The sequence below is a fragment of the Cheilinus undulatus genome, linkage group 18 (assembly GCF_018320785.1).
Source record: "Cheilinus undulatus linkage group 18, ASM1832078v1, whole genome shotgun sequence".
Taxonomy (NCBI): domain Eukaryota; kingdom Metazoa; phylum Chordata; class Actinopteri; order Labriformes; family Labridae; genus Cheilinus; species Cheilinus undulatus.
Window position 1 is genome coordinate 20,065,621 of NC_054882.1, and position 27,330 is coordinate 20,092,950.

The 27,330-nt window shown below is 39.7% G+C and overlaps 1 protein-coding gene across 3 annotated transcripts in view; it reads right to left on the minus strand.

Moving 5' to 3' along the window:
• The window catches only part of LOC121526057 (single-stranded DNA-binding protein 3-like), a 64,314-nt gene extending 38,751 nt beyond the window's left edge, over positions 1-25,563 (minus strand). For all 3 annotated transcript variants that reach the window (XM_041812345.1, XM_041812344.1, XM_041812343.1), the window contains exons 1-4: positions 25,327-25,563; positions 6,717-6,789; positions 6,006-6,067; positions 195-279 (exon numbers count right to left, since the gene is read on the minus strand). In XM_041812345.1, the coding sequence (XP_041668279.1) occupies positions 195-279; positions 6,006-6,067; positions 6,717-6,789; positions 25,327-25,382 (276 nt within the window). In that variant the 5' untranslated portion in view covers positions 25,383-25,563. The remainder of the gene's footprint in view (positions 1-194; positions 280-6,005; positions 6,068-6,716; positions 6,790-25,326) is intronic.
• Positions 25,564-27,330: the final 1,767 nt, after the last annotated feature.

The following is a 27,330-nucleotide window of genomic DNA, read 5'->3' on the forward strand; positions in this document are numbered from 1 at the left end:
TGCTGCACATTATCCTCTGCTTTCCACTATGAGAGCCACTTTAAGTTCCTCTATACACACTTGACCTCTGTGTCAGAGTATCCACATTGTTTACATGTTTGTCTCAAGAGAACAAATTAAAAAATAAACACCTGATTCCACAGTGAGTAAAGACAGATCGATTTAATATGAGAACAAGCAGGTCTGTCACTTACGTAGTCATGGAAGGCCTTGGCCTCGCTGGAGTGTTCGCATGTCTCCCTTCGGTCTGGAGCTGCACAATACAAGTCCCAGAATACACTGTAAGGGGGGGGGGGGTAGACAGAGGAGAGGTCAAAGGTTACCAAACACAGCAATACAAGCAAATGTACAACAGCTATTCATAAGCCATTCACACACTCCTGCTATCTCTGCGGCACTCTTAAACTGCCTCTTACACACTTGAGCATGACTATGAGAGGAACACAATGGCAGACACAACTCCCCCCTCAATCAACCTCTACTCACTCAAAACACACACTTAAATATTCATACGTGCATTGACTGCTTCTATTTCTGAACCCTAAACTTCACTGTAAGAGTTGTAACCTACACTCTCACGCTTTAAGATGGCCTCTTAGAGAAGGTAGAGGTGATGGCGAATAGCTTCACTGTGAGTGAATCATCTCATTATTCAGTCCTGACTGACACATACTGTATATATTAACTACTGCATTACAAGCTTCTGTTTAGTCTGTTATAGGGCTGGAAAATTAATCCAAATTTAGATTAAATTGTTATATAGCTTGCTGCAATTTTGAAAATGCAGAAGGTGCAAACTTTCTTTAACCTGAAATGTGTTTCTAAGACCAGTTTGAAACTTTTTTGCAGCAGAGATGTTGTGCTCTACATACCATTCAATCATTCAAGTGTCATTTTATACACTTTTCTTATTACATGAGAATGGCATAAAAGCTATCCCTCCCTTCAATACAACATTTCATATCAAATTTGTGATCCAAGTCAAAATCATCACAATAGATCATTTTCCTAAAACTGTGTTGGACAGGATGATTTATTGCCGGTGTTTGTCTGAAAAATGGCTTAAGATGAGGAACTTAAAACTAATCAAATATAAAGTGCGATCAAACCTGCATCAGGTGATAGGGGGCCAACTCAAGGCATGCACTATACAGGTGGGCATCACATGTAAGAAGGGAGCTGCCTCAAACGAACCCGAGCGTTTCTGTCAAGGCTCATAGGCTAGACCAGAGGTTCTCAACTGGTGGGTCTAGACCCAAAAGAGGATCATGAAGCTTTTTTTCCAGATGGTTTTAATTGCGCCTGGTGTTCCTGCTGCTGCAGGATACAGCGTGTGGTTATTAATGATGTTATAATTTTTATCAATGATCTGCACTCAGAGAGAAGAATAAAAGTACTTTTAAACTTATGTTGTTGTGGATCACAGCACAGCCAGTGGTGCACGTTTAACAGTTTGACTTTAAAGAAGACTGTACCACGGTGCCACGGAGTGCTGTGCCAGGCTTTGGCGCCATCATTAGCAGGAGTTCTGTCATTACTTTTAAAGTATTTTCACTCACAGGCAGTGGTGCTACCGGTGGGAATGGACATGTACTCTCAAATAAAGCAATACCACTGCTATTTTTTAATACCCAGGTATATGGTACTACCGTAGTCCCATCCATTCTAGCACTACCACTCCATAAATTTTGTCAGCTTCCTGCAGTTCGCTCTTGTTTTGTGTCTGAATGGAGACATGAGCCGTCAGCGTCTCCCCTCTCTGCTGCAGAGTCATTCCAGTGTCGATCCAGTGGTGGACAGGGACATCTTGTGCTGTGGCCACTGATGGAAAGCTGTAACTTAGGCTGTTTTTTAAAATTTATGCACTTACTAATCATTCTGTTAGGTTATTGAGTGGCTTTGAAGATGTAACAGACGTATGTATTGTGCTACAAGCAAATGAACCTCTGTAGCACCAGTGTTATGGGCAAAATAAGTTAAAGTACAGCCCTGCACCTGTAAGAGAAATCCAAGTTAAATTTCTTGCAGTCAGACTAACAAATCTGATAATGCAGAGTCAGTTTACTCTTGCATGTCCACACCCCAGCAGCCTCAAACCAGCCCTGGCATTGTGATAATACTCCAGCTGGGCTTTAAACCAGAAGCAGATGAGCATAACTGAGCAGCATAGCAGAGGTTTCGCCGACATCTGCCTTCAAATGTTACTATAAGCTAATCTCTCAAGACAAAATTATCAACTATTCCCAACCTCACTCCCATGACAATGCTTGTATGGTTTTGTTAAAGAAAGATCAACAAGAACCTCAAAAATCTTCATTTCACTTTAAGGCTAATGAAAAGAAGAAACAAAATAAGGAGATCTAATTCCCTCCTTTAGAAATCTGTCTCGTCTGCCAACCTACTCAAAAGTCTGTTTCAATAAGAGAACAAAATATCTTTGTTGTAAAAGACTTCTATTAGAATGAGTCTAAAGTAAACCATCAGGTTTATTTTATCTCAGAAATGTACAGAGAAAATCCTCTAGGTTTTAAGCTAAAACTGAACAACCCATCAAACTTACTCTCTAGTTTTACCCTGGCTTCCAAAATTACTATTCTGTTCATTCATTTTCATTTTATTAAAACATGCCCTTGGTCCAATATTGCTGATGCCGCTTTCCCGGCCTGACGCTCGTTCCTCTGACTCAGCAGAACCAGCCCCTGAGGTGAAAAGTTACACTAGATATTGTACTTTTTAAGAGCATTTAAGGGTATATTTACAAGTCTGTAATTTTACACACATTTTAAATGTGTGTTCCTTTGGAATATGTACAGAACTAAATTCAGTACAGTGTCCTTCAGCAACTCAGTGAATCTGTTATGAATCCAGTGGCACGCTTTTGTAGCAGTGCTGAAGAGGGAGCAAGTTAAAAGGCTTCAAGGGAACTGTCATTACAGTTACTGTAAGTATTCTAGGTGCAACTAAATGTAATTTCACAAAGTTCTGAAAGACTTTTTAATTACAAAGACCAGAATAATAAGGCTTGTTATCTTCTTATTAACATTCCCCAAGAAAGACCAAAACAAATCATCCATAGATTAAACAGCCTGATGTTATATTCCTCTGTCCCATGATCATTCATTGTTGTCCAAACCGGAGATCCCACAACTGTCAGCCCACATTCCCCAAAATAACTTAACCAGTGACTGGGGAGCCCCTCCGTTCCTTGAGGTGGTTAAAGATTTTCACACTGTGCACATTCACTAATAGAGGCCTTTCCCAGCACAACACAACACTAACACAAGAACAGCACCAAAGTAGAAATGGCAGGAGTGTGCAGCTGAGTGAATGAGAGATGAGCATCAGGAGACGTAGAGGAGCAATGCTGCGCTGGACAGTCCAAGTAGAGAGATGTGTTATTCTGACTGTTTCACAGCAGTTACGCTGTAAATTATTTTAACCATATCTTAAACTTGGCACAAAGATGTAGGATGTTTGAACTGAAGTAACGCTGTGAGTGTCTCTGCTGCCCTACGTCAGAGAATCAACTCCTGTGACCTTTTTCACTCACCAGTCAGAGAATGTTGTATTAAGTCCCTTTATCATCAGATTAAAGTATACACATTAGTGTTTGTTACAGACAGATACAGAGCAGAGGAGAGAAAAAAAACAATGTCTCCTGGTCATCAAGCTCCAATCTGGGGATAGAGATCTGATCCAAAATTGTTATCAGGACTGATATTTACATTGTTTTATATCAGAGGTTGAACTGATGGTGCTGGACCATGTCAATGGAACAAAATCCACCATTTTCGCTGGGCCGCTCATGCAGCAGAGTGTCCAATTAAAAAGAGCAATCAGATAACAACTCAAACATCACGTATTTGTGTCCTTATCATGAACGTGAAGCACAGTAAGAAGGTAAAAGATGTGTTCTTTCCTCTGTGTTCAACTTCTGTATTAACAGCAACGTGAAGCGATGGTCTCTTTCAGCCTGTCTGTGGCTTTAAGATGCGCTGCAGCGAGTTGTATCACAATAGCTTAAAGAATGGTTTATAAGGTGATTTTAACTCCTGACTCACTTGTTTTAAGTCCGTCAAGAGTCAAAGAAGCAGGCTGTGGTGTTTAACATAGCCACTTTATAAAGTGACAGCAAGGCTGACTGTAAACACGGTGCTAAATCTAGGCTGTATCAATGATAAACCTGGTTCTTCTGACAAATCCTTCACAATAAAAGTCTGCAGTTTTCTTCAAGTGTTTCACGTTTAATGCCACCTGCTGCAATAGATCCTAGATTTATCCTGTTTAGTTGAATCATTTTTTTTACTTATTTGAAGAGTTTTTTCTTTTATTTGTGTAGATGTGGATTTCTACATACTTGCTTTTGCGTAGTAATATACTTTTATTTTAGATATTCAGTTTGCTGTTTTAGCCCTGTGCTGCTGTTGGTTGTTTAAATTAATGCTGTTATTTTTACAGTACACTGCAGTTTAAAATATTCTGTTTAAAAAATCTGAAATAAAAATAAATTCTAAAGAATAACTAACTAAATATAACTATCAAAATAACAAAATAAAGGGTAAATTCTGTTTCTATGTGATGGCGTTTTTACACATAACTTTTCTTAGCATAAATATACATTTAGTAATTACAGGTAAAATACATCATTTAAAATGATTAAAATTGGGTTTTGTTTTGTTTTAAAGCCACCCTGTCCATCCACTGGTCTGACCTATGGTTCATGGGAACAATATGGGATTTATACCTTATAGTTAAAGTTGATCAATAAATGATCATTCAAACAGATTCCTGCAGCTGTAAATGGTCATTAGTTAATAATCCATTTTAGAACTTCTGATTTTGGGATACAACAAGGCCTTAATGTTTAGCAATATTACATTACCCTTAAAAATAATGATAACTTGCATCTTCAGTATGAGGACTATAAGCTTTAGGGGCAAAGTTCAGACTGTAGAGGGAGGTTGAAGGTTTAAGAAGAGGTTTGCTGCATTTTTGGTCTTTTTGATTGTCAGACAGAAAAAAATAAGTCCTGCAGTCAAGAAAACCTCCTGGTGAGCAAAAGATGAGTTACAGTGACAATACAGGCAGCTCAGTGAATAAGGAAGGAGGTAAGTTAAGTGTTTTCTCTTTATTTCACTTCTATTTTAACACATTTTAATGGGAGATTCAAGTTCTTACTACACAGGTGTCCCAGTATATTCTTTCTTAGACTATAAAGTCATCCGGGCAAAGAACTGATCAGTGTCCACTAATGTTGGACATTACAGTAAAACACAACAGTCACTCCAATTAAAACAAGTGAAACCTCTGATCTGGGTTTAGGGTGATGACCCTAGAGGTCAAATCTTAGCCAGGGGCAAAAATGACAGGAGCAGGAGGGGGAGGAGGAAGACGGCGGATGGAGAGGTGGCACAAAGGAAGATGGAATGCAAAGGGTTAATCTGCTAAGAATCCCTCTTCCACATGAACAAAGGAGAAAAGCGGGAGGTGGGGGGCACACAAAGGGTGACGAGAGGGTGAGGAGGGGGAGGGGGGCACAGAGGGAAGGGTGGGAGTCCATTCCCTAACCATCTGGATCTATTGTTTCAGGAACATAGGGGTGAAGGATGGAGGAGGGGAGAGGGGAGAAGATGGGGAGGGGAGGGGTCACGCCCTCTGAGTCTGGTCAAACCCAATGCTGGGACTCACCGTCCCATCTACAGAGGTCATTTTAAACATTAATGAAAGAGGACAGAGTACATCTGATTACTGAAAACAATTGTTAAACATATATAACTAAATAATCTAATTACAGCCCTGTTACTCTACAAAGAGTCTATTTTTAAATTTAAGCTTTTTAGACCAAGCTGTCATAAGGTAATTTCTGAATGACTGTAATGAGAACAAGCACTGTAAAAAAGTTTTTAACACCAAGGCAAATAAAAGACCTTAAGACTTGTAAAACAAAAACAAACGAGCCAAAACAGGATTTTTTCATGGAGGAGAAAAGTGAAAGGGACACTCACCACCACCACGAATGCAGGAATCCGGGAGGCTCCCCTAATGTAATATTCTTCTCCCATCGAATCTGAAGGAGACCAGAGAGGAAGGAAAGTCACTTGTAGCCACTCGAGAGAGAGGATTATGTCTGCAGGTCCAGAGGTTAAGAACATATAATCAGTCTGTCTCAAACTGTCAATGGCCCCGGATGTGAAGATAGGCATCTTTCCGGCTCTGTCAATCTCCATCTTCCTGACTCGCATCCTTGTGTAATATTCCTGTCACTTTTTCTTTTTTATGTGTGTGTTTGAACCTCGGGTATAGCTCGTTCTTACTCTATTATTAGCCTGTCTGAAACCAAACAAGCTGTAAAGAGAATTTTAGACGTATTGGTGTAACAATGTTGTGTTTACATGCTGCATCAGTTGTTTTTACTCTACAGATTCTCCATGGCAGACAGTGAGCACGATCAGCTGTAACTCTACCGGATTTCCTTTTGAAAAATTGATGCAGCACCTTACACTGTGTCATCATGTTCAGCATGTTTGCACTGACGATACAAGTTGTTGTGGACACCCACCGCTGTATACCCAGGTTATAGTAGACAGTTTTATTGTCATACACTCAAGCCTATACAAAGTATGTCTGGATTACTGCTCGAGATATTCAGGAATTATTTACCTCTTTTCTGATCTAAAAAACAGCAAACTGGTTGGAGTCACATTTGAACTTCTTACCTCAGACAGGAAGGTCTGTGCGGACTTCTGTGCTCCCACATGTAGCAGGTACTCATACACATATAACGCTAACCTGAAACAAAGAGGAAAACAATTTTTAGTGATCAAATCTCCTACCGCTTGTGAATCTATTTACTTATAAATGGATGTTTTGCCTTTTTCCTGACTCTTTTTGTTTTAATTCTGATGATTACAGCTTACAGCTCATGAAAATAAAAAATCCACCATCTCAAAATGTTAGAATATTGTGGAAAAGTCCAATTTGCAAAGGTTTCCTAAGCCTTCATTTTCACCATGGTTCAGTACACACAAACACAATCATGGGGAAAACTGCTGACACAGAAGGTCACTGCTGAAAGGGCAGGCTGTTCTCAGAGGTTGTATCAAAGCATATTCATGGAAAGCTGACATGAAGGGAAAAGTGTGGTAAGAAAAGAAGTACAAGCAACAGGGATGAGCTCAGCCTTCAGAGGACTGTCAAACAAAGCAGATTCAAGAACTTAAGAGAGCTTCACAAGGAGTGGACTGTGACTGGAGTCAGTGGATTGAGCCACCACACACAGACAGGTCTAGAAAATGCGCTAAAAGTGTCGCATTCCTTGTGTCAAGCCAATCCAGAACAGCAGACAACATCATAAGCGTCTCACCTGGGCTAAGGAGAAAAAGAACTGGACTGCTACTCAGTGGTCCAAAGTCCTGGTCTCAGTCCGAAGTAAATTTTGAATTTCACTTGGAAATCACGCTCCCAGAGTTTGGGGTGCCATGTCATCTGCTGCAGTTGATCTACCAGTCTTTATCAAGTCCAGGGTCAACGCTGTCAGTGATCTACCAGGAGATTTTAGAGTAGAGCCTGACTGATATGGGATTTTTCGGGCTGATGCAGATACCGATACTGGGGGCTAAAAAAAGCTGATATCCGATATATCAGCCGATAACTGATATATTGGCCGATAAATGAAATAAGAACATTGATATACACAGGATATATACTGTACATGAACACAAATGTGGACATGTGCAACTTAGATGACGTTAAAACACTGTTTAATAGTCTTTTATTGTGTCTGTGGACCATATTAGACAGGAAAATGATAAATGGAGAGCCATATTTACATTGCTGTGGCAAATATGCACATAGAATATGTTTACAGTGTGTTTCTTGATAACCCTGACAAAGGCCACAAGCTTAAATGTGCCTATTTTATAAAGTTGTTCTCTAAAGATCTACTATTAGTGAAACTTTCTGTCTCCACACTGGTAGAATATGTCACAGGAAAGATAAACACCATATGAATGCTTTTCTGGTTTGTGCTTTTCAAAGTAAAAGCCCGGTTTAGCATTTCTATGGAGAAACTTCCTTTACTTGTACAGAATGCTTTTATTTTGAATAGTTCCTGACAAACTTAGAGCACTACTTTAGAGCACCTCATGCTCCCATCTGCTGAGGAGCTTCATGGAGATATTGACTTTGCACCTGCCCACAGTGAAGCCAAAACGACCAGAAACTGGTTTGCTGACTATGGTGTTACTGTGTTTGATTGGCCAGCCAACTGGTCTGACCTGAACCCCATAGAGAATCTCTGGGCTATTGTCAAGAGAGAGATGAGAGACTCACAATATAGTCAAGCTAAAGGCTGCTATCTGAGCTACCTGGGCTTCATAACACCCCAGCAGTGCTACAGACTGGTTAGCTCCATGGCACGTTGCGTAGATGCAGTAAAGTGTGCAAAAGAAGCTCCAACCAATCACTGAGAGCATATCTGAGCATTACTTTCCAGAAGGTCAGCATCTGTGTTTTATAAATCCTGTTTTGGACTGATATTTTGTGATGTTCCAATATTTTGGGATGGTGCATTGTGTCATTATCATCAAGATTAAAACAAAAAAAGCTATTTCTATTTATATGAATTCAACCTAGAACATATAAAAATTTCACTTATTAAACAAAATCACAAGAAAAAAAATGTTTTCCATGATATTCTGATTTTTCAAGATGCACCTGTGTACTGTAATCATGAAGAATAGTCATTCTATAATGATGCAATACTACTGATTGTAGGGACTTTCTTTTCCTTTTTAAACTGAAACAAACTTCAGATTACACAATAGAAGACAGAGTATCATGCATTGATAATTCCTCAAATATTTTGCATCATGCCAGACTTTGCGCTTTCATGTGTTTTTCTTACTATCCATCAAACACATCTAGGTGTTGCCACAAATTAACTTTCTCTGTCACCCCCACCCCATCGAGTGCATATAGGCTGAGATGTTTCACACACAGAGGCTTAACTGCAGAAAAAAAACACACCTAACACTGAAAGAGACAAAGTAGTTGTCTTTCAAGTACCAACATGCTATTGATTTCACTCAAGATAAACAGAACAACAAGCTTACTGCATGGTGAGATGACATTAATCAATGATCATCTCAGCACCTTTATTACTTCACTAACCTGAAACAAATACCTGTGCTTCAGTGGATCTAAACACTGAGATCACTGATGTTTTCATGTCTTTGCTTAACAAGAAGCTGCCACAGGTTTTTCTCTTTCTGTTAGGATGGGACAGTTTATTCACTAATTCACCAGTTCAGTCAGAGAGACCAATAGGGGATGACTCAAGGTGTAGCTATATTTATAACCTGAAAGACTCAAGGCTTGAGAAAACCAGGCATGCATCATAAAAAACTGCAATACTGTAATACATAAATTGTTCCCTCAGTCTGTTTTGGAGTAATACTCCCACACTAATACTTTCTCTACACTTAAAACAGATCAGAGTTTGTCCTGCAGGTGACTTCCTCTTCCCAATGAGAAAATCTCTTTATTGAAATAATAATTAAGTAATTAAGGTGAACAAGAGGCAATTCGTGATCCAACACAACTGATAAACATTGGTTACTAACTTGAGCCACTGTAGCCAGCTCCCGTTTGAGTGCCAGTTTCCTTTCCTCCATCCTTTATCATTATTTAACCCACATTTAAAAAGCCAAGCTGTGACAAAATGAAGAGCTCTTTAGGGGGCCAAACTACAAGCTCTACTGAGTTGAGCCAAATTATCTGGATCTCCTAAAAGAGAGAATTTCCCGCCAGAAAGAGTGAGACTGGGCAGACATCAGCTCAGGAAATACGGACGAGATCAGAGTTTAATGAGCTAAACCATGACAAACTGTAGTGGACTAAACCGGACCACTATGTGGACCACACACAGGCGTTGTGTAACACCACTAAATGGAGCCTTTTCTTTTACATTCATGCCATTTTTTTAAAAACCGATTTGCCTGAATATTTCACTACTTTTAGGACTAAAAATTAGCTCAAGAATTTAGAATATTTTTATTTTTGCACTATGAATGCTTTTTTTAATGCATTTCACTATGCAGAAATCCCTACTTGCCCCCCATCAGGAGTTCTCAGCTGTTGCAAACCTGTGGTTGCAAACTTTGTTGCTCTTAATGCACAACATCTCATACCGACATGAACAGAGCTTTCTTTCCATACAGTGTTCATTTTGTGTCTTTATCTGTGCATTTTCTGAAAGCTCATGCAGACACACCAAATAAATACCACTAGTAATCATGGGGGAAGTATTGAGTAGTAGAAGCCAGACTAGCAAAACACAACAATGAGGTCATGTCTCCACCTCAGCTTCCCCTGGACAATGATGGGTATCAAAGACAGAGCCAGAATTCTTCCTTCCTGACTGCGACAACCTACCTGCCTGAGATGAGGTTTTCTTACACGAATATACTGTTTGTATTAATGTTCATGTGCATCAGGTTGAGATGCACTATATCAGTGTTTCTCAACTGATGTGGCAAGCTTGGGGCAAGTTTAGGTGTGCAATGGGAATTTGTACAACCATATGTCAACTAAAGGGACTCTGACAGGTGTTAAAGAAGCCATCTATGCATGGATATGATGAATATGGTGTGCCCTGAGATTTCAGCTTGATCTTAGGTGTGCCTCGGGCAATAAAAGTGTAAAAAACCACTCGTAACTGGCAGATATTAGCTTAAAAGTGAAATATCAAACATTTTAATATCTGACAATACATACTGCTAATATTTCAGTTATATATCTACCTTTATCAGCTGTAAATATTGGCTGTATGAACAAATACAGCTGTGGAGTTTTATGTTGGACCAACAGAGCTGCTTTGGCAGCTTATGCCTTTTTCTTTTATTATCTTCATTCCTTACAAAAGTGTTTCATGGACTAAAATGTATTAATTTGTTCATCCTAAGACTTTGAATCATGTGTTTTAAGAACTGAAGTTTAAGGTCTGAACCACATTAAAATATTGGTATTAATATCTGCAAAAAAATTTGTAATGATCAACATATCAGATTTCAGTAAAAATCCAGTATTTTGCATCCCTTGTGTCAGAGACGGGCAATTAGCAGCCCGAGGGCCACATCTGGACCCTACCTTACTCAAAGCGGCCCTCAAGACATTTTAAGATTTTAAAGAAATTGTAAACATGAAGAAAACCTGACAAAAATCTTCCATAAAAAATGAAAATTGGAATTTTTTTCATAATAATAACTTTGAAATCATCAGTGTTTGTCTCTTTTTTTGCAAGAAATGAGTAAGTGAATTGTTTCTGTATCAAAATATTAAATGCATTAGAAAAACTAAAAATGTAAGTATACCTTAAAAATGTGTAAATATTCTGCCCATTGCACTGAAGAGGAAGCTTGAATCCATATTTTTATTATGAGCAATTTCAACCTTTTTATTAAGAGTGTTGTACAATTTCTTAAACTTTTACCCTTTGATGGGGAAAATATAATTAAAGTGGACCTCTTGGTGAAGTTGATGTGTATGGTGAGGGGGTAGGGGGGTTGAAAATACTTCCACCTGCCAAAAGGAGGCCAGGCTGAAAAAATTTGGAAGCTACTGCTTTAGTGAATAAATATTCAAACATCGACCCTAAGTATAGATGCATGTGAATATACGGGTAGTGACACTTCTGGTGTTTAAAACGTGCCTATTCTTATTTCTAGCAGTGGCAGAAATGAGACCTTCTAACCATCAGCATCACTAGTCGATGTGGGCCCAGTATTTCTTGATTTTTGAATGCCCTGTTTTGCTTTAAGGTAAATAAAATCTTGGCTAATTTTACATGGCTAAAAATGGTACCATGAAATACTGTGACTCAATATGAGCTTAGAGGTTGTTGTGAAGAACTACTCCAAGGACTACAACTCCTCTTCTTTGAGTTTTTACCAAATTTAAAACAAAACAAAGGTGAAGACGAGGTGTCAAAGAAAGAAATCATGAAGGTGTCACTCCAAATAAAACAGCCAAAGCATTTTAAGTTAGAGTTACGAAGATGTTTGAATGGATTATTGGAAAGAGACAAGCAGAGGGGACAAAAGTGACATTAAAAAGTATACAAGTTTGATTAAATCAAGTAGTAAATAGAGGAAAATGTTGGTTTTAATGTGTTGCTACCTTCACATTGTTACGAACTCATAGGTACTGAAATTCAACCTCACATCTGGGACTTTATGGAAATCAGGGCCCATGTTTGTTATGGTTTCTGTCTGTCTGTGAAATGCAATCAAAGCTTTAAGGGTTTTTGGATTCCTGTGATTGAAAAGTGTAGTTTGAGCTCATGTAGGTGACCTGTGCAGTTCTTCCACTTGGCCATGCATTCAAAGTCCTTTACCCTACCAGAAGGTTAAAAAACCATCTACAAACTACCTCAATAAAAAATCTGATACAGACTGAAACAGGTCTTCATACAGATGGGTTCTCCATTTATTCCTACGGTATTTTAAAAGCTCTAATCAGGCTTTTATCAAATCACTACTATTATACTTGATAACAGCAATCCACTAGGGTCTATTACCACACACAAGATCCATGCTGTGGAGCGGGAAACCCCCACTAGCCTAACATTGTACTCTAACGCCTTCACTTAGTCGTGTTTAATAGGCTGTTAATGGACCATCAATCGACCGGCTGGATATGACAGTGGCCCGTGTGCCCAGAGCAGACAGTCCTCTGACAGGCCAATAAGGTCCTAATGAGAGGGACAGTAGCTCAGTGTCATCATCCCCATCATTAGTCAATGAACTGATCAATGAAACATGGTTTTTGGATAATAAGGCTGATGTGCAGTTTGTTTTTTTAAACCACAAACAGCTCACTGGCTGTTCCAATGCTGTCTGTTGGGATGACTGTGGTGTCTGTTTCACACTCTAAGGAGGAAAATTACGCCTTGATTATAAAAATATGTATGGGAAGTCTAATAACTGAAAACATCACTGTTTCCAGAGAAGTCAGTTCTAAAAGCTTCTCTGAATTTACCAGTAAGAATTCTTCTTAAAAAACATTTCTGTCTTGTCATGCTGCTTTCATTTATAGCCACCTACTGAAGCCTCAGGCTAGGGTAGAGCAACAGAACTTCTTTGGAAAAACTGCATGTGAATTCAAAGATGAGCAATAAACATGGCAGAACTCAACTCTAATTCCAACTATCAGACAACTACTTATGATCTAACTTCAAATAAAACTGGTGAGAGATGTCAAACTGGTTTTCACAGTGTGGCAAATGTGGTTAGCATCACCAGCCTCAGTCCTCTTTGCAGGTGGCATCTTCATGCATTTTTATTTCAGTCTTCTAGGTTATAATAATTCCAAACAGCACCATTCATATGGCGTGCTATACTGTGTTCACTGTGTTTGTTTACATCTGGGGAGTAGAGCCCACTGGCCAGAGGTGAAGCCAGTCTATGCCTGCAGCCCCAACAGGTGTTAGGTGACTCAGCGGAGTTTGAGCATAACCAGAATCGAGTGCCATAAAATGAAAATGTACGCAATTCATTTAAACTGAATTTCTGGTGCCACTAGAAATGTTTGACCGTTTAGTCAACTAAACACATTCATAGTTAATGTCATGTACAATTTACTCCTTTTCACAAACTAAATAAAAAATAACTTTTTTAATGAAGGCAACTGTCTGCTCAAGAAGGACGCTGTAGTCTTGTTTTTCCACCACTGATTTCTAATCCTTGAGAAAAAGAGTGACTTATTTCTTTAAAAAGCTGATATGTAAATGATACCAAAAAAGGATGTTCCCAGTCTGTTATTTCTCTATCCAGCCAAAGGCGTATCGTAATCTTTTCTAGTCTAGAAAAGAGAAAATGCTCAGAAAACAGATTCATCACAGGGTCGTTGTGTCAGTGGATATATGATGTGAGGCTACTGTGTCGATCAGAGTGTGGCTAAAGTTAGCAGCTGGCTCTGACAGCCTTTGTTCCTGCTGGCAGATTAGTATCATGCTTAATGTGGTTATCTGTCACTTTGGTTGAGTTGTTACAGTATAACCCTCAACAGCCTACATACAACTTTATTTACATTTTCTAGTTCAGAACGCCATACCGTGTTGTACGACATGCTAACCGCTAAGCTTCCCATGTTTACATCCGGAGAAGTGCAGGAAGCTCTGACAGGAAGGCAGCGGCATTAACTGAAGCTACAGCAGCTACAAGTGTTGGGAGATTTCATTACAGTTTTCAGAGAGCATTTGACTGGGATTCCAGTGGCATTTAGTTTATAATACAAATACAGCCATTTAGCAGGCTAATACCAAACACTACTAAGACTGTTCTACTACACAAAAACCTATAATTAGGTGTCTATTTGGAGGATTTTCCCTTCTGTATATTTTAGTGTTTTTTAACCATCAGCCTTTCTTGAATTTCAGTGTAATAAAATGCAGAGAAGAGATATGAAGAAACAGATGCTAGGCCTAGGTAACAAGACTGAGAACTAAAGATGTTCCTTGGAAAAAATTCCCAACGCATCAAATGCAAACTATAATTTCTTTAAGCCGACTAGTTGGAAGTCAAGTAAACACATTCTGCCACGGTGTGGAGTTGGTTTGAAGAATGTGGCTAACATTAGCAGCGCTAACGCCCACCAGCCTCCCTCTTCTTTGAGGGCTGACGTCCCCATTCCTGTGCTGAATATCGTCACTCATTGCTCTGGTTATATGTGGGAATAACTTGGCATGGCCCCTGGACCCCCTTTTTCTAAATCAGAAAAGTGCTTAATTGTGCAGTTAGCACAAGACCCTATCAATGCTATCAGTTAGCTGTAGTTTACATTGAATTGCAGCAGCAAGGCAGTAGTCATTGAGGACACCTGCGGAGGCTTCTAGTGACGAAGAGCTGCAATGAAGCTTAGGTAGAGCGTTTTTTCAGGGTTGTGTGCCTGAACTGGTAAAAACAAAGAAGAGCTAGGGCTGCACGCAGCACTGAAGGCCCTCGCACCCCAGCGCATGTTAAAGGCCCATAAATTAACCATTTCTCTGACTGAAAAATTATGAATAGATACAATAAGTTCCTTGCCGACCCTAGGTTGGTGCTCAGGCCCCATGTAGTTTAACCCTTTTAAGGGCACTCATTAAAATACTTGGAAATTCTAACTTTAATCCCTGGAATAGAACGGGTGGAAATCACAAGACTTTTTTCCTACATATAGGGCTCACTAGATGAAATGGGCATAAGTCTTAACATAAACAACATTTTAAACCCCTAAATAGCTTTCTTCCAAATATTGTTCCTCCATTTTTAACGTAAATTACAGTAATTGCTAAGAAATCCTACACAAAAAAACCTATCATCACATTAAGCTCAACTATCCTCCTGTGTAATGTCTAAGTTTCATCAACTTTCCATGGTTAGCTATGATATTAGTAGAGGTGGGAGAAATAATCGATTCTTACATGCATCAAGATGTGGAGGTGAAATTCTGAATCGATTTAAAAATGTCCAATAATCAATAATCAATTGTAATGTAAATATTTAATACTGTGGAATAGCAGGAACAAAAGGGTGGAACTATGACACGCAGTGCATAAAAGAAAGATTTAGAATACTAGTTGCTCACCTGTGAAAAAGGACATTTTTATGTCTGTAATTTCAGAAATGTTACAAGGAAAGGGTGCTGCTACCTTTGGTTCAGTGCAATTGTAAATTTCCAGTTTACACACGTCTTCCATTAGAGAATAGTGGACATTTAATTTATCTCTATTTTTCTAATACAAATGTAATGTTTTTATTATGTTTGACACAGTGACAGCAACAGAAACATTAAAAAAAAACCAAGAGCAGCAAAATGCATCAATAATCGATTACGAATCGAATGGTAGCCCTATGAACTGGGAACACGAGTGCCAACTGTTTAGATATCCAAATGAAACCATTTAACCAGCTAACTGAAAACATACATAGTAAGAACCACAAACTGTAACATACTTAATGAGTACATGATATTTGAAGTGTTTAGACTAAGTTAGGAATATCTATTTTATGAGTTTTTCATGTGCGTGTTGCCATCATGCAGTGGGCCGTTATTACAAGTGTTGGTGTAGGGGTGCATATGGCCTATTGGTCAAAGCCCGCCCCAAGCATGCAGGGGGTCCGGTTTAAGTCCGGCCTGTGGCTTATTTGTTCGTACAGCTGATAAAGGCAGTTTTCAAAGCCAAAATTTTGTTTGCAAATATTGGTAGAAATGTTCAAATCTGCTGATACTGATAGTTTACCTTTATAGCTTATATCTGCTAATAATACTTTGCACCCTGCTAGATATATTTTGCATCACCATTCAGCTAGAAATAAAGATGACTGTTTTTAATCTTTATTGTCCTGTTATTTTTTTATAAACACAGACTTACATTAACTGTTGCAAAGCACTTACACTTTTAATTTGCTACAATACTTAGCACAGGTCTATTAAGCTACTACTGTGAACCAAAGTGTGTAAATAAATGTTCACACGTGAGATAATAAGGCATTGCTCACTCTAGTGTGAGGGTCAATACTGTAATTCACTCATTTAGTTTCTATTTCTGCTGACTGCTTTGAATCCGGCTGCATATAGGAGCATCAGAAAAGGCTGTGTAGTGCTATGATGCAGATACTATCCGTGCCTGACCTCTTCTTACTACTAATGCAGTGCAAAGGCCTAAAATATGCATTGTTAGTATGCAAATGTAGTCTGTAAGAGGAATGATTAGGCAAATGGATGATAACAGAAGGTTGGAGACGATGGTCACTACATGATAACACCTTGTTCTTCACGTAGACACAACACAGTCATGAGTTAGTTTTTAACATCTTCACAGCAGAAGGGGTGACAGCTGGCAAATTTTAATACATGTGCCTTCAGACATTTATGATGCAACTTGTTTTCAACACGGCATAAGATTTGAAGCTAAAGTTTCTGTGCAGTGAGATGTGAACGGATCTGCTCCGATGTCAAAGTTCTTCACATGTTGTCACTGATGCTGGATGTTTTTTGTGCCTAAGATAATGTATGCTGATATTCAGACACAACTTCAGATAAACTTTCAAGGCTGTTCACCACATTGGCAAATCCCAAACAAATCAAGCTATAAAAGGGGCGTCCTAGACTCATCATTGTGGGCCTACACTTTTTACCCCTTATAGTCTGACACAGGCAGCACGATCAATGCAGTAATTGATCTTTGAATATAAAAATGCTTAGTTATTTTTTGCTCCCTAAATATCAGCCCTGACACCTGTCTTTTTAAACAAGCTGATCCCAAATACTGATTGGATAATGGTGCAATAGTCTTAAAAAGCAGCTATATGCTCAGCCTAGCCCTGATGTGACATCGGTGTTGTATCAATGAATGTTGCATGTATGTACACACCTCAGTGCAACCCAAACTGGTCTAGATGTTCTGCACATGCTCCAGTTTCCATGTCGGGGTTTGATCCGGAAGTCTAACAGCATAAATGCATAGCTTTGTATACTGCATTCAATATACAAACCACAGAGTGTGTGTTTAATGTTGTAAAGTTGTCATTCAATATACAACTGGGAAAAAGTCCAATAGTCACTGGCTGATAAAGGGCACATAGAGCATGACAGAGTCAGTCATATTTCCCCCAAACCCCTGTGCTTGTAAAAGCGTACAAGGATTGTAGTACCACAAATCGTAGTTACTTCCTTTTTCTTCTCTCTGGAAACCCTCCATTGAGGCATTCTAATGACGTCCATGCCTTTGCAGCCCCTATGGAGGCTTTTCCAGCAAGCCTGGAACTTTGGTGACTTTCCAGGATCTTTAAAGAACAAATCCACACTAGTAACTCCGATATTGAACATCTTTTGATCCACTCTTTAATCAATTTTCGATCGTTTCTGTCACTAGTTTAGCATTAGCCGCCATATTGTCTTGTCACATGGGCTGTGACAACCAATAGCAGGCTGTGCTGTCATCATGTCATGCTTTGCCAAACATTTCTGTACATTCAGAACCTGGAGGAGACAGCCTGGATAGCTTATTAAAAAAAGAAAAGAGAAAAAGACACAGAGAGCCTGTGATGTGTCCCTCTGTGTCTCTGCAGACAAGAACTGCTTTGATTAATGGCACATAAGCCAGCCAATTTAAGAAGTGCAAGGACTTTTTTTGGAAATTTGTGAAGATTTTCTTTTTGTCAGAATTATTATTTGGTCACTTTTTGGTCCCAACGTGTTTGGAGAAGTTCTTGCAAAATGATGTATTAGTCATTATTGTTTACTGTTTGTCACACATCAAAATCTTTGCGTTTTACTTTTGGTTTAGGTTTTCCTTTGGAATTCAAGTGGCATTACTGCAAACACATATTCTCAAAGCCCTGGGTTTCCTATGAAAAAGGACGTTAAGAGCTTGACTGTGCACCACAGGGTAGGGCTGGGTGATATATCGAGTATACTCGATGTAGCGGCTTTTGCCACCCACGATGTTTAAAATTACTATATTGCGAACATCGAGTATAAATTATGTGGAAGTTTTGAGCCATCAGCATGAACTTCTCGCTGGAGTTTCGCTTCTCCCATTGTCCCTGAACGCATCTCTCACAGCAGAGAGCTCTTTCTCCCCCGCCCATCCAGAAAACTCCTCCACACATGCGCGTTTTTGTATCAGCGGCGAGAGAAGCAAGGGAGAGGAAGTAAACAGAGCAGAGCGGTGAGTTAACGGAGAGTTAGCTGTGTACAGACTGTGTTCAACTTTGAAAAGGAAGAGGTCGAACTCACGCGGTATTCGTTAAAATACGCCACATGACCCAGAGACAATGGCGGCAGTAACACAACAGGTTGCGAGAGATGAGCCCAGTGTTGTTGAAAAGCCAGGATTTAAAAAACTCATAAAGACACTTAATCCAGAATGCATGATTTGCCTGGGCGCGAACATTTTGCTGAAAACTCCCTGCCAGAGTCAGAGAGAAGCTGGCCCAGCAGCCTTATCTCAGCCTAACAGTTAAAACACCGACAACGTGGAGTTAAAATGTTTCTGCCTCCAAACGAGCCTTTCCCCCATGATCACACAGGACAGTTTCTTAAAAAGAGCTAAAGACGCTCTCATGTTATGAACCTGTTAGAAACTGCTCCAGCGTTCATCAGCACAGATAATGGACTAATATAATCACAGCTGTGAGCCTGAACGGTGGACTAGGCTGCAGGGTTTTGGCCTCTGGCTGCATGCAGGATTGCTGAGTTTTGTGTAGGTTTGCTTCACCCTTAATGAGGAAAATAATCATTTTATAATCAGCAACAGTAAACATAACACAGAAAAGACTTCAGGACTTCCCATACACTGTAAAATACTGAGTATTTCACTATTTATGTATTTTCAATTTATTAGTAAAAGATTGAATGAAGTCTTTTAAAAATAAAACTGCTAAATTTGACTTTATATTGATTTTTACCCTTTCTGCAAACAATTTTATTAAAAATCCAATAATGTATTTGTATCACCAAATGTATTTTTATCACCAAACTGGTGTCAATTAGGACGGAATTAAACATTATACAGCCGCTAAGAGGACATTTCAAAATATCGCGATAAATATAGTGTATTGTGATATAGAAAAACTATATCGGGATATCAATTTTATGTCATATCACCCAGCTCTACCAGAGGGGTTATGTTTTATAGGCTTCCTAAGGTAGGAAGATGAGATAAAAAGGTTAAAAAATGGCTTAGGTTTCAGGGAGTAAGTTGGCTTGATTGAGCTAAAACCACCACTCATCCACAAGCACCCCAGTGTTGTTGTTTACTATCGCCCCCGAGAAAAATTACCAGGTTGAGTTGCTTTTCTCAGCTTAGAAAGGTAGTTACCAGTGGCAGCCATAATTCACCCACAGTGGCAGAGCAATGCTGGGTGTTCGTTTTTATTTTTTACTGTTTTGAAGCTGCAAGAAGAATGGACTTCGGGGTGTAAACAGGTCAGTTTTTGGGGGTTGATACTGAAATCTGTATCAGGACAACTCCACTGAAGGATCACTTTGATTCCACAACTTGTTGAAAATAAAGCTGTCACAATTATCAGTAATGATTTGTTTGATACCAAGTCTTTTTTTTAACATAATACTGTTATTTTCATGAATTATGGCACTGAAAAGTAAAAAAAAAAAAACATTAAAAAGCTCCGTCTACTTCATGAGACAAATGCTCAGGAATTAATTCAATCTAATTTAGTATCAAAATGTGGCTGGCATATTTGTGCAGTTTATAAAGTGTAGGAGTTTGCTTGCAATTACTGCTGATTGAAAGAAGACATTTTGATGACTAGTAGGGTCTATTTTTTGTTGTCAAAGTGCTGAAATTGGCCACATTAGTTTTTTTTTTTTTTAATTCATATCAAAGTTTAAAATTCTGATAAATCAACAGGTCCATAATTGGGTACATTTTTACAGTTATTTTAGGGCTGCATATTAAATCACAATAGCATCATCATCGCATTATCTTCATTAGCATCAACACTTCACATACGTCCAAATTTCTTGATATTAATTGGAAAACAACTAACAATACTTAATAAAACTAAAAGAAAAAATTGGTATGGGCATCCATTAAAGTTATCAAAGAGTAATCAAAATAGTGAACAAAGTACCATAAAATCCCAGCCATGGGTCACACCAGTATGTAAGCTGCAGTCTGTTTTTTTGGCCTCTCCCTGAAAAAAAAAGGTTTCTGAGTTCAGCCGAGTCCGCAGCATGCAGTTCCTGTGCAGCTCTTTTTGCACCATCCGTGTTGCCATCAAGAATTTGAACCTCTGCTAACTGGAGCTCTCAGACTGTGGTGACAGTTATGGAGTTGAGAGATTAAAAGTCCACAAGTTACCAATCCCACCTCTGCCTGACACTTGTCTGTTACTGAGGAGTCATCAATCAAACCGGCACTCCACAAAGCTTACATACTTATTCGTATCACCGTGGTTTCCTTCACATGCAGTATCATGACCTAATGAGTGAGAAAAGTTGGTAAAAAGTGGCCCCAAACACCATCAGCCTGATCTGCACCTATATGCATGTAAAGCATGCTGTGAGCCGTAAAGACGCTTGACTACAAAATGTATGGAGTACAGGTCAACCGATATCAATAGTAGTTCATGATTATTAGTGCCGATAACACTATCTTCAACAGATGTGTGAAGAAGAAAAAATGCATGATTTTAAAAAGTGATCAAAGAGATCAGTGTCGGTGCCACGCAGGCCTCAAGGTCCACTGGCTGGCTGTGGTGTGACATCTAGCCAATCAGATGGTGTTGTGGGAGGGATATTAGTTTAGAATGTAAAGAAAAACAGAGCCAGAGAGGAAGAGACCCCTTTTAGTGGAGTCATAAGAGAACAACTTTTTATTCATACATTTATAAATTATTGGTAAAATAAAATCCTGGTGCAAATGATTTGCAAAAAGACAAATATTGGCCTCAATAATCGGCGATGCTGATAATCAGTTTACCCCTAACATGTAGCAAATTCTCAATAACATTAGCCGAAGTGTGATGGCGGTGGCTGCACTTGCAGCATGTCTCAGCACTTTATGTAGGTATATAGATTGCAGACAACTTTGTAAAGGCAAAAATGCGTTCTAAATTTGTGTCTTAGTCACTGGATTTAATGGTATTTACATAGTTCATAATTTTCTAATATTATGCAACCTTTAAATCACACTGCATAAGCTTGAGTTTCTGCACTTTTCAAATTGCTATATCTAAAAAATATTTACTGTGCATTGCAGAAATTAAACATATTGCAATGCCAGTTTCTGTCGATGTCATAAAGCTCTACTGTCAAGTAGTGCTGCACAATTAATCTAATTTCAATGTCAGGCTGTGAAATTACATTATCACATAAAAAGGCTGCAATAATTTTTGCAATAAATAGTACACAAAGGTTTTTAAAGTTTCCCCCAGAAAGGCCTTTAAGTTTACAATAGTGCCACTATTGCACTTTGTAGAAGCATCTTAACTTCCAAAAAAAGGAAACACTTTTATTTTTTTAAGTTATTTGTGTAAAAACTTCAGGTTTGGTCATTTTTGCACTACTTAATATGTGCATGTTTTGAATTGAGAAATACTTCAAAATTATTATTATAATCTGCATTTTCCTTGATAACCAAGTAGCGAGTAGATCACATGCTCCCATCATGAATTATATCACCGTTGCAAATTGCAATAGTGTTCAGTATAATTGCAATCACACATTATTACCAAATCCTGCTGCACTACTTGTCAGTTTTTAGCTGATTTGTAACAGGCGCTGAAGCTCAGCTGCAGACAGTCTTGCAGGACAAAGTAGAGTCTGACCACAAACTTATGGTATCACACAAGTCTTATGCTATAAACTGGCCAATCACAGCTTGAAGATGCATTTAGTATATGTGCAGGACCTGAATAACAGTGGTTATTTTTTAGTGAACAGTGCATGTGTCCCTCTACAGCAGGCCATCCTGCTCAGAGGGCAATAAATAACTAAGGGTGTTCCCCTCTTACAGATAGCCACCAAGATAAGAAAACATACGTGAGCAGGCAGACGTCTTCAAGAACAAGTAAACAAAGCAGGAATGCATCTGAATTCAACACTTCCTTGAGTCATTTACACCTGCTAACACTGCCAAGCTCCTTATTTACCAAACTGCACAACAGTTACACTGCTAACAACAAGAAAACATCCTGACTGCATCCACATGCTTACTGCAACCTCACCACAGGGACGGCTCAGTTGTTGTACGAGTAGCCGATGCTCCTAAAAGACTAAAGACAGCAGGGCTGCTGTGACACACTTGACCACTTTAGCCAGAGGAATCTGACCACTTTCAGAGGCTCCTACCAATTTGTAGGTCACAAAGCTCTCTGTGACCGCTGGTGTAGAGTGTAAGTCACTGCCACTCGCAGGTCACGCTAGTATTGGGCCACACACACCTGCACGGCACACACAAGTCTGCACTTTAACATTAACTTTCTTTGCATGTTTTCAGATATTAAGAGTTGTAAAAGCCTACAAAACAGGATTAAGAGGGAGAAACTGAAGACATCACTTGCTTGTTTATACAGCCCTTATAGGAGTTTTACTGGGAGGGAATGGTTAAGGACTTGGTCTTATGTCTGGGGATGATAGGAGGATCACACTGCAGAACACCCCCTCCACCCCCCCAAGAGGCTTCCAATGAAATTTTAATGTGTGGTGTGTCTTTTTGTGTGGGTTGCGAAAGGGGCTGCGTGTGTGTGCACCTGGCCTATTGCATTATTAAAGCTCCGAAGCTTGCTCACAGAAAAAAAGGAAAATTTAGAGAAGGAGGAGTGAGTAAAGCTACAGGACAGAGGAGAAAAATGAAGGGATGGAAATGTGTTTGGATGGGAATGTAAGGGGGTGCATGTCCCATTTTTTAGCACAACAAGTAGGCGGTACCAATTACAGGAGCTATTAAGGCATGATAGGGAGGAGAAGAGGGCAGCTGTGTTTAGAATATGAAATCTAACTCATAAGGAAGGTTATACAGCCTGGTGGCACTAATGTTTATGAACTTTCCCTTCTTTAACTCCTCAGAAGCTACATTTCTCTTCTAAAACACCATGTGAGGTAACCTCCTGACCTCCCTCTGCTTCTTACCCTCTTTTATTCCGAGATGGGACATCAGTGCGTGCATACATTTGCTCCCATATCTCCCTCATCTATACCACCAGCACACCTGACATTCCGCCCGAGGCTGCCCGACAAAACCCCCCGTCTTTAAACATGGATGAGTCTGCCCACCATCTCTCTCTTCTTGTCTCTTTCTTTCCTCTTCTGTCTCTCTCAACTCTGACGCAAAGCTGAGAGCAGCTGCTTCAGTCTGTCTCAATAATTCAACAGCGAAGCGAGGGATGAGGACTTGGAGGAGCGGCTGGGAGAGGATGGGAAGTGAGAGTTAGGAGGCAGATGAAGAAAGGCATTAGAGGAGCAATGCATAAAGAAGGGGTGAGGAATATGTGATCGTCACAACAAGAGCACAAGGAGATGTAGGGTTGGAGGTAATGAGGCGCATGCTGATGTTAACGCAAACATACACATGTGTCTGACAACTCTGTCCCACTTCAGCAACCCCAATGTGATGACTGGCCCATGCAGGCAGGGAGCAATGCTTGTGTTTAAAGCCCATCCAGTGTGAGGAAAGGGGTATTCAGTTGAAGTTTAGCAGAAGCTTCAAACAAAGCACCTCTAAAAGGTTAAAGAAGACTGCACAGGTTTTGGTTGCAGCAAAGGCAGCAGAGAGCTGCTTCTATTTCATGACTCATGTATGGTGGTTTGTTAAATTACCATTCGAGTTTAGTTTAAATCCCCTGTAGATAATTTAAGTGGTGGCAAACGTGCGGTATGTTATCTCCCAAGCGAACAACAGGCTGCGAGACGGAGGCATGCAGACAAAGGGATTGATGGGCTACAGCTCCCCAAGCTAACACCATCTAAGCTTCTGATAGAATAAATGCGCTAGAAACCCAGTATAACGTCCACTATTGCACGCATTAGCGTAACACGCAGGTTCTTTAAACCCGGAGCACATTCAGTCCACTCGGGGTGACTTTGTCAAATCTGTACGGGCCACAAAAGTTGTGAAGCGCAGCGCGGAGCTGGTAGCTGCTGCTCTCCGCTGCTCGAGCGCACACGCACGGGTACAATGCAGCCAGCGCGTGCGGCGAAACAGTATCACTCTGGAACGTGGAGCAATTCTCCAACACGTTCCTGTGCTATTCTGTGACAAAGCCCCAAAACAGCTGTATCCTATTTTTACACGCTGCTTCAGCGGGGCGACACAAAGCCAGCTAGCTACAATGCACAGCGTCACTCCAAATGCATTGTTCCCAACAGAGGGGAAGAGAGATGGAACTCAAGTGGGATCCCCATGTATGCTCACCACAGACAACCCCGCTCTGAGTGCGCGTTTTTAATGCATTATCACAGGAAACACGTGCTACCTCCTTGTAGTAGTGCTGCAACTTTAAACTGCCGCTCTGTTTTGCATTAAAAGAGAAAGAAGTGGAACAGAAGTGGCAGTGGAGCTAGCAGCTTGGGCTAACTTAGCTAACCATGCCTGTGTAGTTGGGAGGATAAAGAGAGAACAAGGCACACGAAGTGTCAGACACAACATTTAAACTCTAACAGCATCACTTTTGTAGCTTGCATGTTCACAGAAACATCTCCCTGAAAGCTGCGTGCTCCTGTTGAAGTTGAAGCCTCACATCAGTTAGCAAATTTAGCTACCTAGCACACACTTCTTGGCTCGCTCTCTGTGTTGTGACAGTGCAATAATTTACTTACTTTTCTCTTGCTTGGCTATCGGAGGGCACCACAGCTCCTTTACCCTTGCCGTACATCTTGGAGGCTGTTCTGATACTTTATTTTATCCCACTCGACATCTGTCAAAGAAAGCTACCAGGAAAACCTACTATCTCCATAGCTACCCAGTTAGTGTTGTCTCCCTATTTCTCCCTTGCGCTCTCTTTGCTCCGGTTTCCTTTTTTTCTACATCCCCAACATTGCCCACAAATCAGGCAGGGTTTCAGCCGGGGGGAACTTGAAACAGTCCACTGGTGGAGCTTTTTTTTTTTCAATCGCTGTTCCTGGATTCAGCTCACGCCCCCCCTGTTGTGCGACGGTGGGGGCTTCTTAAAGGTACAGTGTCTAAGTTTTGAGTCGACTTCGCTCAAGTTCAAGTTCTCTTGTAGATGCCTCTAAGTTTGGGCCTTACATTGCATTTGTGTTCATGTGCAGAGCCAAATAAACACTGAAAATTGCTCATAACTCTAATTTATGACCAAAAAATATAGCCATATCCTCATGGCGCACCTTGATGTACTTTTTTTTGTCCTCAGCGGTGCAAATGTCATCTAGAATCAGCCTGTGTGCCCCCCTGAAGTGCCCCTGTATTCAGTGCAGGTGCCTGTCCTGCAGCAGGGGACCTTGGGACAACTATAAACGTTGACCCTTGCTCCACACAAAGAAGAAGCGCCTCACATTAACTTTCACCCCTGACCTTTGGAAAGTCTGGGCACACAACTGCTTGAGGTAATTAGTGACCTGATTATATAATTCTAAATAGGAGGCTGTAAGTAGCTTTATTGGTTTTTCATGCAATTATAGGCCATTGGTGCCCAAACACAGGCCTTCAGAACTTGAGGGTCGTCACTAAGGTGGAGAGGGTCCATTTTTTAGGGACACCTTTTGTTTTGATATTGTGGAATTGCCTTGTTTTTTTTCCAGCTGTTTTATTTGAAAAGTCAGCTGTTTAAAGCACATAATTCAATCTAACCACATGTCTGAGCCTGACTAATCTCGGAGAAGAGGATGACGAGATTTGAGCAGAACCCAGCAGGCAAACAATATAATCAAACCGACTCAAGTCCTTTTAAAATAATGTTAAAGCTGCCATATAAGTTTAAGGTTTGCCATTGTTTATAAAATTCCTCCCTATCTTAGAGCAGACCTAGGGCAGTATTCATTCTGTGTGTTTACATGCCATCAGAAAAAGGTGAATTATTGAGTAAGTTCAACCAAAACTGGACTTTTAAAACCCATGTTAACATTTTAGTGTGACTGTAACATGCCAAAATGATTTTTTCAAACACATCAACATAAAGCAGCTGCAGACTGGTTTACATGTGCATGTATATGCCTCTATCAGACCTAAACTAGATGAGGCATTCTGTTTTTGCTCCACAGTTTCTGTACTAGACAGGAAGTCGATGAGCATACATGCTAAGAAAATCAGAAGTCGGATACCACTGAGCTAAATGGACAATGTGAATTGCATTTGTTCAGGAAGTAAAGTGGAGAGTACACCAAACTGTAAAGATTATCCATGTTTTCACAATTCAACATACAAGCATTAGCTGCTTGCTAACCAGTTAGCAAAATCAACATCAATAAGCTCTACAGTGACAGAAAGGAGGCATACTCCATCAGTGAATCAGTGGTTTATAATTATTGTTTTATTATTATTATTTTCAACTTTTTAGGCATATTTTTTGTTAGATATGAGCACAATATGTGTAATTTGTGTTTTTTGTTGGTATGTGTTTCTTTATTGGTATGTGCTGCTACTCTATGTATTGTTGCTACGTTTTCATGTGGATTGTTGTTACTTCTTGTTCTAATGTATTACTGTGCTGCACTTGGAGACAAAGGCATTTTCACAGTAGACTACCATACTCTATCTTATTGTATCTTATCGTATTATATTCTGTCACATCATGTTGTATTGTATCATACCGTATCATATCAAATCATATTGTTCGTATTGTATTATTTTTCATTGTATTGTAC